The 19165-nt window shown below is 43.2% G+C and overlaps 1 protein-coding gene and 1 long non-coding RNA gene across 2 annotated transcripts; both read left to right on the top strand.

Moving 5' to 3' along the window:
- The first annotated feature begins 5803 nt into the window (after positions 1-5803).
- Positions 5804-6385, top strand: LOC117553209. The gene is made up of 3 exons (XR_004570091.1): positions 5804-5887; positions 6037-6163; positions 6278-6385. It is a non-coding gene; the product is annotated as an uncharacterized LOC117553209 (long non-coding RNA).
- A 7100-nt stretch (positions 6386-13485) lies between these two features.
- On the top strand, positions 13486-16749 carry LOC117553242. The gene is made up of 3 exons (XM_034227086.1): positions 13486-13596; positions 15062-15220; positions 15492-16749. Exons 1-3 carry the CDS (start codon positions 13559-13561, stop codon positions 16747-16749), a joined length of 1455 nt encoding a protein of 484 aa, XP_034082977.1. The 5' UTR covers positions 13486-13558.
- Positions 16750-19165: the final 2416 nt, after the last annotated feature.

Here is a 19165-nt window from a genome sequence, read left to right as displayed (position 1 = left end):
ATTAAACAAATGTCGCCTTGTTTTTGCCCGGGTGAGTGTTAACTACCTACCTATACCTTCTTACCTCTAAGTAGCATTATTAGGAGACATCTAGCTAGCTAACTTTAGCTACATGGACTCATGTAAGGCAGTGTTACGGCTGTCGCCTTGCCTTCAGCATTAACTGGCCTGTGAGTGTTCTGTGTGTGTGTGTGTATATATATATATATATGTGTATGTGTGTTATGATTACATGTAGGTACTATGGTTACCGCGTCGGCGACGTTGTTTCGTTCCTCTTGATGACGCTACTTAAGCTGTGACGTTGTTGACATTCGGGGCGCTGGATCTGTGCTAGGACGCCATGCTACCATACCTCAGAATGTTTGTGTGTTATTGGTGCTTATGTGTGTGTCCTTACGATATTGTTAACAGAGGTTAACTCGGGTACTTATGATGTGTGTTTCCTTACGATATTGTTAACAGAGGTTAACTCGGGTGCTTATGGTGTGTGTGTACTTAGGATATTGATGTGAGTGTATGTATTTAGCTTAGGATATATTGTGTTTTGGTGACGGCGTTGTACTTGTGCGAAATGTCTCACCAGTTCTGTCTTAACCAGTTAAGCCCGAAGGTCCCCCCAGTGGACCCCTCCCACAGTTTTTTTTTCTCACATGTCTCAGGGCTTCTTAACATTTATGAAACTATTAATGTTTCATACCCTTTTAAAGGTAAGAAACTCCGCTAACTGACAATAAGAACAATTGTTAGCTAAAATAAACACAAGAGTAATACCAAGCCTTTGAATTAGCATTGAGCGAAAAAATGCTAACTAATGCTAACGCTTTTTTACACACAACACACGGTAGAAATGCCCTTATTACTATCTTAACTGCACAAACAAGATATACGATTTAAAGCTGAGACTCCACAGATTCCACACATGTAATGTCATCACTGTAAGACCTCGAATTCCTGGAGCTATCAGCCAGAAAAGAGAAAGTAAACAACATCCGGTTTCAAAAATATTACAATAATTACGTCTTACCTTTTTTGATTTGTGATCAAAAGTTGTGTTCAACGGAATAAAAAACGCATCTCAAGGTTAATCCAATGTCTTTGTGTCACGTATAATTGTTTACTGATAATCAATCATCATATTTATGGCAATATACTCGGTATAAAGTATTGCCGTCCAGGCTTGCACTTTCAGATATGCTTCGTTTGCTTCTCTATTACGTCCGCTATGGTAATGTTTACGTATATTTGGGAACTGCCCATCGATTCTATTGGTTCTGATGGTTAAGAGAAAGGTGTAAATCACACGAATCGACCAATGGGTTCCAGAGATATGGTCCTGCGTAAAGTATAAAGAATGCCAGCCAGCGTAACAACATTACGCAGCCGACTTCATTTATTGTTTACAACGTAACGAAGCAGGAAATGCAGCAGGACCCAGAGCACACGGAGCACAGAGCGGACAGCAGATAACGGAATTGCAGTTGTATTGCTTATAGATTATCAGAACATTTCAAAGGGGACACAGCCACATTGGATATTAACCTATGGATTAACTACATCATCGTTTTTATCGTTTTAATGCCATTGAAGACCAGTTTAGACCAGACAAAGAGGAGACTCCACATTGGCATCCAATGTAATAAAAAAAGTCAATCAAAGAACTAGATTCCTATACCGGATCTCCTCTCTGGTAAACAAAAACACCCTGAAAACTCTGGCAGGAGCACTCATTCAAGGGTACTATGACTATGCTTGCACGTCATGGTACCATAGCACCTCCAAGGCGCTAAAAATAAAACTTCAAACATCGCAAAATAAACTGGTCAGACTACTGCTTGACCTTTCATCTAGAACCCACCTCACCTCTGCCCACTTTGACAACCTAGGATGGCTTAGACTAGACGACAGAGTACAGCTACTTGCAATGGGCCTGGTCTACAAGATCCACTACACCTCTATGGTACCCATGTACATGTCAAAATTCTTCCCAAAGGTCAAGGAATACCATGATCATAACACCAGAGGGAGCTCCACAAATCATGTGAAACCCAGATTTGGCACAAAAAAGGGGGAATACACGTTTCGCAATTATGCCACATCAAGGTGGAACGCTCTTCCCACAACTGTAAAGGAAAGTAAAACTATACTTACCTTCAAAACCTCTCTTAAAGATCACCTTCGGGGGAGAGCATTGCAAAACTGGCCCCGGTAATGGTACAAATCTCAACCTGTCGTTCAATGGACAGCTTCCCCCCCCCCATCTATGTATATACTCGCATTTTAGACTCTGTTACTAACTGTATATCTGTAGACTTGGTATGTCTTAAATGTCCGGTTAGGATGTATTAGAACGAAATCTAAAATGAAAATTGTAAACAAGCAATCTGTATGTAAAAAAAACCACCTGTATGTAAATTGTAAATAAGCCATCTGTATGTCAAATATGTCTTATATGTCTTAAATGATATGATGAATTGGAAATGGGGGACCCTGATGTAAACAAGACGAAAGTCTTTCTCTGGTCTGCATCCCCTTAACAATTGTATGTTTTGAGCTGTACTGTACTTTACCCAATATACAAGCTGTTAATACACTTTTCAATCAATCAATCAAGGTAAGTCATTGTTAGCCTAGCGTATGTTAGTACCACTTGTTTTGATGTACGTTTTTGTTGATAACGTCGCGAGTTTGTATCTTTCAGTGTTGAGGTGGGCACCGTTAGATTCTGTGTCTCCTTGATCATAAACAATGTGGATGTGCAGCTAGGATAAGTAATAAGGGAGCGAGGAGTGATTTTCGGTGCAGTAATAGGTTAGCATTTTTCGCTCGGGGCTAATTCAGAGGATAACAGAGGATAATTCAGAGGATAACAGAGAAAACTATGTTTTATTTTATTTTTTTCACAACAGTTGTATTTGGATGGAATGAATACCTATAGTGATAATTCAAAGTAATAAAATGATTTTTACAGTGAAAAAGTTCAAATGGAACCGATGGTTCCCAAATTACCCAGAGGTGAGTCCGCTTGGACTTTATTTTTCTAAATCTCTCTAAAAAGGTCAATTTCACTTGTTTTGCATCAATCTTGATACAGGGTACTTATTATATGTTATAGTTTGGATTCCTAACGCTTTTAGTCTACTAACCCATCATGCAAGGTTAGTTTTCACTATAAGTAAAGGTTTTTTTTAGGTGGACATTAGAATTTACATGTTTTTACTGTATGTTCCATCTGAATTTACTTTAAAATAAAAACATCTATATTGATTCTGACACGTCTACATCCAACTCACAGATGTAACCTTGCTTTGAGAAAAATTATTATTAATTTACCCCTTTTAGAAGTGAAGATATATCATTTGTTATGTTAGTGGCATTTTCGAGCCTGAAACCTGAAAAACAGGCTCAGGGCTTAACTGGTTAAAGAGCCTGTGACAGCATCCCAACAACTGTTGTGCAATGAAATATTGGGCTACTAGTAATCTCGAACCGTCAGTTTAAAAAAGAAAAAGCGATAGCGTTCCGTTAAATATCAATAATTTTGAACATCGCGGGGAAATTCCTTCGACTCATTTTGAAGTTTTGGGGGAAGCCGGAAGTGACGTCAATGCGGGAACGCTTCACTGTGCGGCGAGAGAGCCAAACACGGACAAAGTGTGTTGTCATGCGTAGAAATGGTGAATTACTGAGTTTAGGCACGTTAATAACGTTTTAATGAAGTTGACTACAATATATTCATATTTGTCAGTGCTTTCATGTCAATTCGGCGAACATAAACATAAATGATCGTGGTGAAGATGATGATTACATTAGGATTACAAATCGGTAGTGAGAGCTACTGAATTTCCTCCCGTAGGATGTGATATAAAAACAAATCGATTATTTTTGTAGTTGTAAACTCAAGTGGATGAAAACTACATTTATTAGTGCTTTCATGTCAATTCGGCGAACATATGATACATTAAATGATCGTGAGAATGATGATTACAAATCGCTTGTTTGTGCCGGTCTGCATTTCCTGATGAGAAAACAAACCGATGCTTTTTGTAGTTGTAGTACACCAACATGGATTAAACGTGTGTTTTTTTCACCACAATGTTGGGGAAATTAATGGATAAAATGCACGGATTATTATTATTATTATTCCCACTCCGATCGGGACACTAGGTCCACCGTTTCCCCGCAGCGAGGCTCCCACCGTTGACAGTTTACGTGGGCTGGGTGCAGTGGCGGACTGGCCATCGGGACGAATCCCGATGGGCCGGTACCGAAGTGGGCCGGTCGGATAAGTCACTGCACATCCCCCATAGGCGGCGCGTGAGGCTCAGGTTTGGGAAGGCTAAATAACTTTTTTGACGCCTCCGGCGTCTATAGAAAAAAGATCAACTCAGTGTGCGGAGTTTAAATCTCTCAAGTCATATTACAGGATAAAGGAAATAGAGTTTAAACTGCCGTATGCAGAGAAGACGCCGACGTGTCGCACTTATCATTCATATTACATCATCAATCAGATCATCGATCATATATAATATCATAATATATCATATATTTCCTTATCTGAGTCAGCTTCTCCAGCCGTATCTGGCCGTGCAACACTTACAGTGTCACATACTGTATGCAGAAGTATTATTTTAAGCAACACATTATGTTGACGAAACACTCAAGTCAAATGTAATTAAAGTCGGATCCACTCGTGTCTTAGACGTGAACGTGCTCTCAGCTGGTGAGAGAAACCCTGGCTTGATTTACCGAGTTGATAACCAGCGTCGTAGGACCGCTTAGCGAGATCTCGTTTGTTAGTTTGTTGTTGTTAGTTAGTTTGTTACTCAAACATATCCAGGGTATGTTGAAATGGCTTCGTAGTACAGGGCACAGGTGGCTAGCAGCGCTAATGTCAAAGACACAGACATTGCATTATATTTGTATTTTACCAGGATGCAGTGACACAAATATTTACATATTTACATTTACTATCTACAGCACCCGCCGCCCCTGACATCCCCCACTCCCCCCGTTGACAACTTACTAGCGGTACCGAAGTGGGCCGGTCGAGAGTCCCGGGATGATTTTTAGTCCCATTCCACCACTGGCTACATGACCGTATGATCGCCCATATTGACGCACCTAATTCCTAAACTTCTAACAGATACAACATAAACCGATCCTTCAGCCTCATATGAGCTCTCAGACACGTTCAAAATTAAACTGTCATCGCTGTCTGAGCTTGCTGCTGTGTGCGCCATCGTGCGTTTACATGCAGATGCTGGGATCCTGAACGGTGCAGCTGGAGCGCTGTGCCCGCAATGACGTCACACATAATTTGGCGGGATTTGAAGAATCCCCGAGAAGATCCAGAAAATGGTCAACATTGAAATGCAGATTAATAGTTATCAAAGTACAAATATCCAAAATCAGTTTAGTAACGGTTTTCAAGGGGACAATATTTACTCAAATTGATGGGTTTGGATGATGGGGGAAACTCGTGTCACAGGCTCTTTAAGTGTCCTGATTCGTGACTGTGATATTCTGTGGCCTTCGTTTTTGTGTACTGTTGTGTATAGACAGCTCAGAGCCTTTGAACAGCCTGCACGTTGTTTATATCACTCTATGTTGAGGTTAATATTAAAAACAACCTCTTTACCAAGACCATCTGGTTATGTGTTGCTTCTCTTTTACCCCGAAACGAGCTGGGGACGTAACTTAACTATACTAGCTAGCTATGGCTTGATGTTGTTAAATGTATGTTACTAACTAGCAAGTTGTTAACTAGAGCTTCAATTTTGTAGGTCAACCATTCTCAGAGGTCTGGAGAAACACCATTAAAAACGTGGATTGTAGCTAAAGAAGATGGAGAGGTTGTTACAGCACACTGTAACTGTATGGCTGGGTAAGTCATAAAATAAATATACCAACCCAAAGCATATTTGACACAACACTTAAGCTCAGACAAAATAATGCCTGCTATAATATTCATGTTATACCATTACTAGCTTTTACGATCAATCTAGTTATTCTAGTATGTCTCTGTCTATACAGTTTGTCAGAATCCTGCTCACATGTTGGAGCAGTTCTGTTTGCAATCGAAGCAGGTGTGAAGATGAGAGAGACTGCATCCTGCACCACTGAGAAGTGCAAGTGGCTAATGCCATCACATGTCAAAAAGGTATTCAGACCCCAGTGGTCAGTCAGCTGTTCATGCCGTCCTTGCCTGTCTCATTGTTACACTGCACCTACATGTATGTTCACATACATGTTGGTCTGTCTCTCACATGTGCAGATTCCTGCTGCTCCAGTTGCGATGATAGACTTTTCAGCCGCAAAATCCAAAAAGCAAAAACTGGATGATGCCATTGCTGGAAGGACAGATGAGAAGCACACATTTCAGCGTCCCACAGTCCAGGGTTCAAAATTGGGGCGAGGATCAGAGAGGTATATGCAGTTTTTCAAGACTTTGAGCTGAAATTCCCCAAGAAGTGCTGCACTGATGTCCAGGGAACCATATTACAAAGAATTTGTCCCTAAATCTGTGAGCAAGCTACCTAAACCACTACCTCAGTATAGGACACCAGAGATGCTACAGCTATCCCCAACAGAGTTGCAGAATGCATGCCAGGACTTCAGACAGGAAGAGCTGACACAGCCACAGGTCCAGGCAGTAGAGGAGGAGACCAGAAACCAGAGCTTATCACCAATATGGTTTAGCCAAAGAGCAGGAAGGATCACAGCCTCAAGACTGAAGCAGGTTCTACAGACTAGTCTTGCACAGCCATCAAAGTCCTTGATCAAGTCCATATGCTACCCAGAGGCACACAAGTTCTCTACAGCTGCAACAAGGTATTTATTAGGGATTAGGGAGCCAATCAGAATGGAGTATTCACCCAGACCATGGTATAATTAAGCAATAGCTCACGACAGGCCGTGGTATTTGTTCATTATATCACAGCTAAGGGGCGTGGTTCGGCCCGACGCGAAGCGTCTGGACCGCTGCGTAAAAAGGAGGGTTTCTGCCCCGTTACTTCTCCGCTGCTTCCTTGTTCCAGTTTGAAAAGCAAACTGCAGGCAGTTTGCTTTTCAACGCAACTGTATACAGTTTTTCTCAGACGCGGAGGGATACCGACTTGTTGTGAAAAGTAACTTACAATTCTCCCCGTGGTATACGCTGATTATATCACGGCTAAGAACCAATCAGATTGCTTGATTTGACTTGTCCGTTTTATAATTTACAATGTTCTATTTCTGTTCCTTGTTGTATACATTACAGGTATGGATGCAAATACGAGGTAACTGCCCGAAAGCAGTATGAAGGAGTACAAAGTCTGCACCACCAGGGTTTCAGCTGTAAAGACAGCGGGCTTTGGCTGAACCCTCAATGGCCATACATGGGAGCGTCGCCAGACGGATGTGTCACGTGCACCTGCCATGGAACTGGTATCTGTGAGATAAAGGTAAGTTATTTGTTCAGTATTGTGCTACAGTAAAGCGGGTAAGTATAGGATTGTGACGTGATCCTGAGTCTGGGGATCCTCTCCCAATACATTTTGAGCTGCAGACACTTATTTACAGTACAATATATTACTTTTCTTTTCATTGAACTTTTAGTGCCCACACAGCAAACAAGAGGAGGCCAATCTTCGCCTGTGTGCTGGAGAACAGGGCTTCTGTCTCGTCAACGATGGGGGCACTGTGAAGCTGGACAGGAGACATGCCTACTACCATCAAGTACAGGCTCAGCTCCACGTCGTTGACGTTGACTACTGCGACTTTGTTGTCTGGACTAAAAATGACCTCTTTGTAGAGAGAATTGTGCGTGATGTGGACCTGTGGGACAACATCATTCCCAGAGTTGAGAGTTTCTTCAGACTATGTGTTCTCCCTGAAGTGTTGGGACAGCAACTTACAAGGGGAAAGGTAAAAGTAAGAAAGAGTTGGTGTGCTCATTTTTTTCCACAAGAACATGATAGTGCATAACTATCAGGTGACTAAAAGCCTCCTCTCCCTGTCTGCTGTTCCATTTTTCAGTTTCAGTTGCAAGATGATCAGGAGGGAGAGAAGGCGTGATTACCAGCACCTGTCCTGGTTCCGGAAGTTGTGGTTCTCTCCTTGTTGCATTATTATTTGCACAGTGGCAGCTCTTTAACCTGCATTACAGCACCTTCATATTCACTGACCACACTCACTAGAGGAAGTAGGGCTGTGTGATATATTGCTATTGTGACCCACACAAAGTGTGTGATCACAATTTTATGTTTATATTTAAAATCATTTTATATTACCTGTTTAACAATGGACAGCAGGGGGCAGTAGATGGCAGAGTAACACTGCCGTAAAGGGATTTGTTATTATTTACGCGTCTACCGTAAAATGTCTGACGTGATGACGGAGCTGTCGTTAGCTTGCCATTCTGGCAAGATCCGCCAAACGAGCAGTAAAAGGAATTCTCTGCTCATAATTTCTCGTGTTTTACAGGTCAGTATTGTGTACAGATTGTCACAAATGTTATAAATCACAATGTCTTAAGTTTGAAGTGGTGTTTAGATGTTGTTTATTATGTTTAATGCCGTGTAGAAGACCACCTCGTGGTGGCTGTGTGTGTATGTGTAATGGCGGTCGCTAGTGATGCAAGTGAATTGTTTATAGCTACGAAGTGTTTTAGGTGTGTTTTGTATGGTCTATGGGTGCTATGGTCAGTCATAATTTAATTATTATAAATGCGTGTTGCTTGATGCTAATGCTAGCATATATTAGACCAATGCTAATACTTTGCCTGAAAAGGTAATTAACAGTGTTTGAATACAGCACCAATATCTGTTTTGAAGCAGTACATGCTTATTTGGAGTCATGATGTTAATGACACTTGGTTATACACAAATGTGTTTATTTTTGAATACTTCAAGCATACAAGTATATTTTGAAGACATGAACATGTGTTTATATTGAGAGCAGTAAAGGGCAAGGACAATTGTGTTTTGTGCCAATTGTTAATACATTCTGGCAAGATCCCCCAAACGAGCAGTAAAAGGAATTCTCTGCTCATAATTTCTCGTGTTTTACAGGAAATACTATCTGTCATCGCGCCCTGCATAGCGGGGCCTGTTACAGATTCTTGGGGGCTCGTCCTGGTTCAGCATCGTTTGAGACGACCACATGCTGATCCAGTGATATTGGACCTAAAGGACCGGACTGACGACGTGTTGCCGGAGTGAAGGTGCTTCCAGTTAGCGACTCAAGAGGTAGAGAGACCAGGTTGAAGGGGATCTACGCCTAGGAGTGCAGAACTGTTTGCCACAGTTGCCCACAACACACAGGATGGCTGACAACGAGAGGAAGAGACTAAGCTGGTCCATCAAGAAAAGACTTCATCAGCTAACAGCAGATGAAGCGTATGAAGTTGCCACACACCTCGATCCAGTGGAAGGACTTGACGCATCAGAGCTAAACAGGGACGACGAGGAGGGCTGTGTTGAGTATATTGCTGCGAATATGAACAGTATGACTCTACTAAACCTAGAAGATGAGGGAATGTCAATGTTGTTGTGTCTACAAGATACTGTTGATTTGATTATTGCAAACCGTAGCAGTGGTACCGTGTGTTCCAAAGAGGGTGAAATTGATACTTCTGTTAAATCACCTCTGATGTTATCTGCTACTGTTAACGCTAACCAACAACTTGAGCCATTAGACAATCCAACTGAGACTGGCATTCATGACGCAGACATACAGAAACTGTTAAGGGGCTTAGAGGAGGTGCAAAACAAACTTCAACACAGTGTCACCACACCTAGTTCAGACACACCGCAACCTCACTCTAGCCAACCCAGTAAGCAGCATACACCTAACTCACCACATACATCTACAGAAGGACTCTCTAATCCCACCCGAGAGAGCATGATTTCCCTTGAAGATCTTTCATTTCTGCATAGAAGGGAGTTTAAGATTCATGGAGGGTAGATAACTGACACTTCATCAGACATTAGCTTTAACAGCTTATGTAAACAGATTGAGGAAGGCTGCAGAGAGCAACACACTGATGACAAGATCATTAGAGGGGTGTCACGCATAATAAAAGGTGGAAACTTTAAAGACATGCTGACAAACAAGGAAGATCTTACAGTCACCGAGCTGAAGAGTTTCCTGCAGTCCCACCTTGGCGAGAAGAGCAGCACAGAGGTCTTCCAGGAATTGATGTGTGCTAGACAGCATGAAAATGAAGCTCCACAGCAATTCCTATACCGCATGATAGGACTGAAACAAAAAATAATGTTCACCTCCAGGCAGGAAAATGCACTTATTAAGTATGATGCGTCTACACTGCAGGGTGTGTTTTTGAATGCAGTCTATCAAGGCATGGGAGAGAGACATGAGGATGTCAGACGGGAGCTGAAACCTCTGCTTGCTGAACCCACTGTGTCTGATGAAGCTCTGTTAAGGCAGGTTATCAAGACTACGATGGAAGAAAGTGAAAGAAAGCGCAGACTGGGACGCAGTTCCAACCGCAAGTTAACTCAAGCACACAGCATACTCGCTGAACCTGAAGAGATACTCAGCAGTGTGGGAGAGACTAAAAGTAAGGATAATGTCATCCAGAGATTGAGTGCTCAGGTTGAGGCTTTAACACAGGCAATGGAAACACTGAAACAGCTATCAACAACAACCCAGGTGCCTGAGGGGCTACATCAAACCACTCACCAGTGTTGCTCTGACAAAACCAGACCAGAGAAGAAGACCAGGAGACCGTATGGGTGCCCACAATGCATAGCTCAGGCTCAACCAAACTGTAGCCACTGCTTTTTCTGTGGGGAGGAGGGTCATCGTGCTATAGGCTGCTTGAAAAGACAGAAGCAGGCGGGAAACGGGCACCGGTCAGGGCAACGGGACGACCACTGACCGACCCAAAGGAAAAGTCCCACCCCCAGGAGGTTGCAGCAGCAAGACAAAGCACTGGTCATACACCTATCAACACGCAGAAAAATAACGAACAACACCCAATCAAAAAGATAGTTCCGCTAATTGGTCGAAAGTCGCTATTGAGATGTAGCATGAACGGTTACGCCATAACCGCTCTTTTAGACTCTGGGGCCAATGTGAGCATAATAGACAATGCTTGGAAAGACAGATACTTACCTGGACAAGATATTAGACCCCTCAGTGAACTCATGGAGGATGATCTCTACGTGACGGCTGTCACAGGAGATGCAGTACCTTTATGAAGGATGGATTGAAGTGGTAGTAAACCTGCAGGGAAACGATGATCCAGACTTATCTATTCGAGTGCCTTTCCTAGTGAGTCGAATAAAAATAGACAGACCGATAGTACTTTTTAATGTCATCCAGGAACTCTTTAGGAGTCATGAAAGTAGACCCAAAGTGATATCTATCCTTGTCAACTTGCTTACGGGTGCTTTGGAGATGGACAGTGCAATGGCAGAAGCTATGGTGAGTTTCATAAAGACTGAGCAAAAACAGAAACAACAGAATGCTGCAGTAAAGATAGGCAGGAAAGAAGTCACTATTTATCCTCGCCAGGTAGCTTATATTAAGTGCAGGGTACCAGTAGATATTAGTGAATCTGACTCACTTGTGCTTTTCGAACCCAATCTAGAAGCTACACCCCTGGCACAGCTGAGTGTTGGAGAAGGACTAATGGCGATCCAACAGACAGAGAGACCTTTCGTAAAGGTGCCTGTGTCAAACCATTCCAGAAGTGCTGTGACTCTGCCCAGCGGTACTGTTCTAGGCAACATCGAAACCATTGACAGAGTGATAGAGACAGACAACCAAAGCAGCAAGGACAATCAAGCCCAGGCAAATATAGCCAGTTCTTCCACATCACCACACTCTAACAGTGACAAACCCATTTCTGCATTGTGGCACCCACCTGTGGATGTCAGCCACCTGAGTGATGAGCAACAGATGAAGGTGGAACAGATGTTACACGAGGAATCGGCAGCCTTTGCTAAAGATGATGGGGACATAGGTTGCATTCCCAACCTGCAAATGTCCATCAACTTAAAGGACAACATCCCAGTTCAGCGCACATACAGTGCAGTACCCAAGCCCCTTTATAAAGAGGTTAAAGAGTACATCCAAGACCTGCTTGTAAAAGGGTGGATAGTTAAGTCCAAATCTCCGTACTCAGCACCTGTTGTCTGCGTCAGGAAAAAGGATGGGTCCCTAAGGTTATGCATCGATTATAGAATGTTAAACCAGAAAATAGTACCAGACCGTCACCCATTGCCTCGTATCCAGGAACTCATCGACACCCTAAAAGGCCAAAGCTGGTTCAGCATTTTAGACCAAGGCAAGGCCTACCACCAAGGCTACATTGCTGAAGGATCCAGACACATGACGGCGTTCATCACCCCTTGTAGGCCGCAAGGTGAACCTCGAAAGTCCTTTAGAAAAGAAATCCCGCTCCACAGAAGTGAAACTACACAATCTTTAGTTCATAAAAAAGAACGATTCATGCTTATCCACCAAAAAAAATTTCGTCGCTAAAATTCCTGCCAATTCTTCTAGGCACGTAATTATTGGCTGAACTATTCCCTTCGAAGCGTAATAATATCTTGGTCCAAAGTCGTGCCACGGTTCATCACGTGATCGTGCTACACCAATTGGGTAGCTGCATATTGTCAACAGAAGTGAAAGATGGCGGCCGCCATGGTTTCATCGAGTAGCGGAGACGAGGAAAACGCACCAGAAAGTCTCAAAAAGTCAAAATTGTCAACACACAAACATTGTTACATGCATATTACGTCTGTGAAGCACGAAAAGGTTGATTGTTTTACCAATACAAGATGGAATACGTACAGGACAAGCTTACAACGGTCGCTCGGCTTGAAGGGAGACTCGGAACGTGGTGGCTGAAAACCACAAGCACCGTCTTGATTTCGAGTTCGAAGATATTCCTGAGGACGCTGGCTTCCACCACACATGCTACATAAGGTTTACCGACACAAAGGCCATGACGAAGGTGGAAAGACGGCTCGCACGTGAGGGAGATCAAGACGTTAGGGAGGACCTTGAGGTCGAGCCCATCCCATCGACGTCTCGCAGCACGTACCGAAGCCAAACAGAGAAGCTACGATCAAGGTCAGGCCTGCCAATCGCAGGCTCTGGCCCCGTCCTTCCTGCCCTGTGCATTATATGCAAGATGAAGGAGAAAATGATCATCAAAGCAGGCAAGCGACAAACGGATCAACTGTGTAAGGCTGAAACATTAAAAGCAGGTAAGCAAACCCCCTCCCCCACCCACACACCACACACACACTACACACACACCACACACACACACACACACACACACACACACACACACACACACACACACACACACACACACACACACACACACATTCTCTGTGGTTGAATAACTGAAAGGTACAATTATGTGTGAGAGATACGTCAACAAACTCATTGAGTTGTCCTTTTTTTCCGTTTAGGCAAATTGCAGAAAGCTGCTGAGAAGAAAGATGACCAAAGTGTTCTTTTACATATAAAAGACAAAGACTGTGTGGCTCTGGAGGTGCGGTACCACAAAAGCTGTTACAGTCAGTACACCATGTTTTTGCTGAGACCTGACAAACCAGAGACAGAACAGTAAGTTATTTCTCCTTGGATTGCTTTACCTATTTGCACTACCACCAGACTGAAGTCCAGGTGTGTGTCGGTGATGGCTATATATTAGGGGTGTAACGGTACACGTACCCGTACCGAAATTATTCGGTACGGGCCCTTCGGTTCGGTACAGGTGTGTACCGAAGTGTACCGAACGAATATAACGTTAAACGTAAAAAATTGAGAACGTGAATAACTTCTTGGAAGTAATCTCAGGTGCTGCGTCGCAGCATTCAGAGTAATTTTCTCACATTGGGTTCAACGCGTCATAGAGCGAGCAAGTCATTTAATTGGATGAGAGGCATACTATGAGAGCTGGTCAGAGGGATGCGTTCAAATGTAGTCAGTAATTTGAGGAACTGTCAAAAATGTATGGCGAACGTAGATAAAGTTGAGCTCGAAAATCCTCCAGCATCATTGAAGTCTCCGGTTTGGGAACATTTTGGTTTTGCAGTTACGTACAAGGATGACGGACAAAGACAGGTGGACCGAACCAAAGCTGTTTGTCGGCATTGTTCAACTAAAATTGGTTACGCGGCTGGCAATACATCAAACTTGCACACTCTTTTGAAAAGGCATCACCCGAACGTGAATATCACCGGTACCAAAAGAAAAAAGACTGAAGTGCAAACCCAACTCCAGCTAGCATTTAAGCCTCCACTTCTTCAGACCGAGCCAAAGCTATTACAAACGCCAACTATCCTTATGTTGCAATGTTAGCAAAGCGCTACCTGGCTGTATCTGCTACCTCTGTCCCTAGCGAGAGGGTTTTCTCCACAGCAGGAGACATTGTTAGTGCCAGCAGATCTGCCCTTTCGGCAAGCAATGTGGACAAGTTCATTTTTCTTTAAAAAAACATGAAAATACAATGACAAGCAAGTCCTAATGTCAAACTGGCTGCTTAGGTGCTAGTACAGTACAGTTCAAATACAGATTATTTCAGTTCATCGAAATGCTGCACCTTAATGTTCATTTTATTATATTTTGTATTTATTTGAGTGAATATTTACAGTTTAATAATAATTAAAAACCCCAAACTAATAGTTTATGTTTTGTGAGTACTAGTACAGTAAAGTTCAAATACAGATTATTTCAGTTCCTCGAAATGCTGCACCTTAATGTTTATTTTATTATATTTTGTATTTATTTGAGTGAATACATTATTCACAGTTTAATAATAATAATAAAAAAATATATATATATGTTTTGTTTTGTGAAAAAAAATTCTGCTGTACCGAAAACGTACCGAACCGAACCGTGACCAAAAAACCGAGGTACGTACCGAACCGAAATGTTTGTGAACCGTTACACCCCTACTATATATATATATACACATACACATACTTAACATTATAAGTAAACATCCAATTTCCTTCTGTTATATGTGCACACAATCACAACACTTATTCATTTATCCATTTATTTACTTCTCATTCATGTGTTGTAGGGATGAGGCAATGTTTGATGCCAGTTACAAGCTGTTCTGTGAGAGGATCATCCGCCAGAGGCTGCTTGTCAACAATGAGGTGCTTAGAATGGGCCAGCTGAGGCAGGCCTTCATTGACATGGTGAAAGCAAACGAAGGTGTTGATGCTTCAAACTACAGGTAACTGCAATGTAATACAAGTCTTATTATTTATCATGTGCAAGGCCAGCTTTAAACAAAATGTGTATGACAGGCCTGTTTGGAGAAACCCCCATGATGTGTAGTGTGTAGTGTTGTTTGTGATGATGTGGGCCTTTATTTGGCTTCTTTGGTGTTAAATGTGCTGTATGGCAGATAGGTTCTAGTCTGTAATGTCTTGTATCACCTCCACCACTCTGCTTTTGATGGTACTCCTGTGACTCGTAATTGTCACTGTTTTGTTGTGTTACAGACAGGATCTGTTGAAGAAGAGGCTGGCTCAAGATTTCCCTCAGCTAGCGTTTCACATGCCCACCAAGCGCAACGTCTGCGAACTGGTTTTTGCTGAGACTCTGTCAAAGGATGCACTCGTGGACATGCTACCAGATCCATCCGGTACGGAAACAACACAGTCCAGTGAATTGAGCCAGACAGACAGCGACAATGAAACAGGGAGAACAAAGTGCCAAACAACACATGAGGACACAAGGACACTGTATACAGCAGCGTTGTTTTTGAAAAGACTGCTTAGTGACACTCCTGGCATGTCATGCCCATGGCCTCCCACTTCTGAAAATGTAAATGTCACTGAATCTCAAACTGTTGTCCCCATTGGACTATACAATCTGCTCAGCTGGATTATAGGTTCCACTGAGGAGCCAACACTGGATCATTATGTCAACATTGATGATGACGTACATTTGAAAGTGTTGTCTGTTTGTCAAGACATTGTGTACCTTGCTTCCAAGGGCCGCAAGCAGACACCCAAGTCCTTGGCTTTAGGTTTAACTGTTCGACATTTAACTGGATCATCACGCATTGTATCACTGCTTAACAGACTGGGACATTGTGCATCATGGGACACAGTTTTGAGTCTAGACACTAGCCTTGCCCAACTGACACTAGTAGAAGGCAGAGACAAAATACCGAAGGGATTCTCAAAGCGGACACCCACAACACTTGTGTGGGATAACATTGACTTTGGTGAGGAGACACTATCGGGTCGTGGAACTACTCACCATACAAATGGAATTATGCTCCAGAGTGTGCCCGGCGAGCCTATGTCCACAGCAATCAGACAGCCACTGAGAAAGGGAGTTACCTCATTCATAGCCCCCCCCCCAATGCCTATACAACCTTACCATCAGTCCAAAAGGCAAGGGCCACAGAACTTGTGTCAACCAGTGCAGTCAGCGACATGCAGAATGGACACCCACTTTGCTGTACAAGCTGAAATGGCATATGCTTTTGTGAAGTCCACATGTACGGATAGTTGTACAATCCCAAGCTGGACAGGGTTCCATACACTGCTTCAGGATGAAAACACTCTGCAGAAGTCCGCATTGTATTATCTTCCAGTCATTGAAGCCTCACCAACAGAGATGTCAACAGTCAACACTATCCTGAAGCGAAGTGTCCAGATTGCTGACCAGCTAGAACTGGATCATATAGTTTTAGTGTTTGACCAGGCTATATATGCCAAAGCACAGCAAATACGCTACAACATATGATGTTGAGTTTACAAAGCGTCTAGTGATTAGACTAGGTGAATTCCATACATGCATGTCCTACCTGAGTATTCTAGGCAAAAGGTTCGGAGATGCAGGACTGCAAGATATCCTCATTGAATCTGAAGTTGTTGCCCCAGGATCCATCAATGGGGTACTCAATGGCCATCACTACAATCGCAGCATGAGGGCTCATAAACTTCTATATGAGAGTCTGCAGCGCATCCGGTTTATCACCTTCATGGACTCCTTGCCACCCCAAGAGAGAGCTGCGTGCATGGATGTCATCACTGAGATGGAATGTGCCTTTCCAGACAGATTGATGGATGTTTTGAGTGCAGATCAGAGGTTTGATAATATGTGCTCGAAATATGCAGACTTTGTGCAGAGGAGGAGTACAGAGAATGCAACATTTGCTTTCTGGAGCTCATACATTGACATGATGCAGCTACTCCTCCTGTTTGTGAGAGCAACGCGAGAATCAAACTGGCAGCTTCACCTGTCAACCGTCCGGTTAATGATGCCATGGTTTTTTGCCTACGATAGAGTAAATTACGCTCGATATTTACCTGCATACTGGCTGGAAATGATGAATCTGCCTGTCACACATCCCTCTTGCCACAGTGACATGAATGTGAAAGGCCAGTGGACTGTCCAGCGACAAAGTGTTCATGGATTTGCCTCCATTGCTTGCGACCAGGCTATTGAGCAAACGCTTAACAGAGATGCCAAGACCAAAGGTGGCTGGACAGGGATCACACAAAATCGGTCTGCAGTGTATCGCTGGATACTGTCACAGCATGAAAGAGCCGCGATAGCAAGACAGTGTGAATCAATGGCAGGGATATCTCCTGAGCTACGGACAAGAAAAGACCTGGACAAGACACGCATCTCTGCTGATGCAAAGGCTGTGAGTAGAATCTTGGACACTATTGATTTCATGCTCAACCCTTTTGATGTACACCAAGACGGCATTGTGTGTCTTAGCTCTGGAAGAGTAGCAACAGGAGAAATCACAAAGGATTTGCTTGTTGCCTCAGAAAAGGGTGAAAATGCTGTAAAGGAGTTTATGGAGCAGAGACTGTTATCCAAAACAGTTGACATATTTGCCCCCATAATATCACAAAAACTCAAGACTCTCAGTGATCAGAAAAAGCCCCCCAAAAAATCTGCAGCAGGCAAGGAAGTGATTTTGCGTGCTGACAAGAAGTTATTTTCCAGGCTCCTCATCCTTGGCCAGAGCAGGACAATTGAAATGAGGGAAATTCTGTCATATTCCTTGGGAACTGTGTCATATCCATTAGCAAGTGCTGATGGTTCACTTGCCAAAACAAACAAATCAGCTCTCATGGATCTATTGCAGAGCAAAGGTGGAGAGTGCTTGGTTGACAAAGTTCCAATAGGTGGTGCCATTCTTTTTGATGGCATGGCAGTCATGCAGGCCATGCCATCCAGACCAGCAACATTTGGAGAGCTTGCAGAGACCATACTGCAGAGCATACTCCAACTTGCTTTGCATCACAAGTGTACACGCATTGATTTTGTCACTGACCGGTATCCACCCATCAGCATCAAAAGCCTAGAACGGTCCCGTAGAGCTGATGCAGGGTCACAACTAATAACAATCTTCAGCCCAGATCAGAGAACTCCAACCCAGTGGAAGAAGTTTCTCTCTGACGGAAAAAATAAGGAAGCACTGGCCGAATTCCTTTATGTGGCATGGACACATGCAGACCTCACAACAGTGGGTAAAAACCTCAGCTTGTACATTGCCCATCAAAATCAATGCCACTGTGTAACTGTCATGGAGGGTGTACAGTCTGTTGATGTTGTTGAAGACCTGCAGTGTGATCATGAGGAATGTGACACACGGGTGTTTTTACATGCCCAACATGCTGCACAGGAGCACAAAGCTGTCATCATCAAGAGCTCGGACACTGATGTGGCAGTCATTGCTGTAAGTCTGCAGGCAGATTTGCCATGCAGCTTATATGTGTTCACAGGGACTGGCAACAGGACACGGATCATTGACATTGCCATGGTGTCATCAGCTCTCGGAACCAGTGTGTGTTCAGCCTTGATTGGAATTCACACGTTCTCTGGGTGTGACTCCACAAGCGCTTTCTATGGCAAAGGTAAAAGAAAGTCATTTGCTGTTGCATGTGAGAAAGATGACTACCTTAAGGCTTTCAGAAGTTTAGGTACTAACTTTGACTTGGAGCAATCAACATTTGCACTTCTTTGCCGGTATGTATGTCACCTGTATGATCAGCCAGCAGCCGAACATGTAAATGATGCTAGGTACAAGGCTTTCTGTATGGCATCATCGGCCTTGCCAGAATTAAGCATTCCCCCTACTCATGATGCCCTCCATCAGCACTGCAAAAGGGCAAATTACCAGGCAGCAATAATGAGGTCC

The sequence above is a fragment of the Gymnodraco acuticeps genome, unplaced genomic scaffold (assembly GCF_902827175.1).
Source record: "Gymnodraco acuticeps unplaced genomic scaffold, fGymAcu1.1, whole genome shotgun sequence".
NCBI lineage: Eukaryota > Metazoa > Chordata > Actinopteri > Perciformes > Bathydraconidae > Gymnodraco > Gymnodraco acuticeps.
This window is presented reverse-complemented; position numbering and strand designations above follow the sequence as displayed.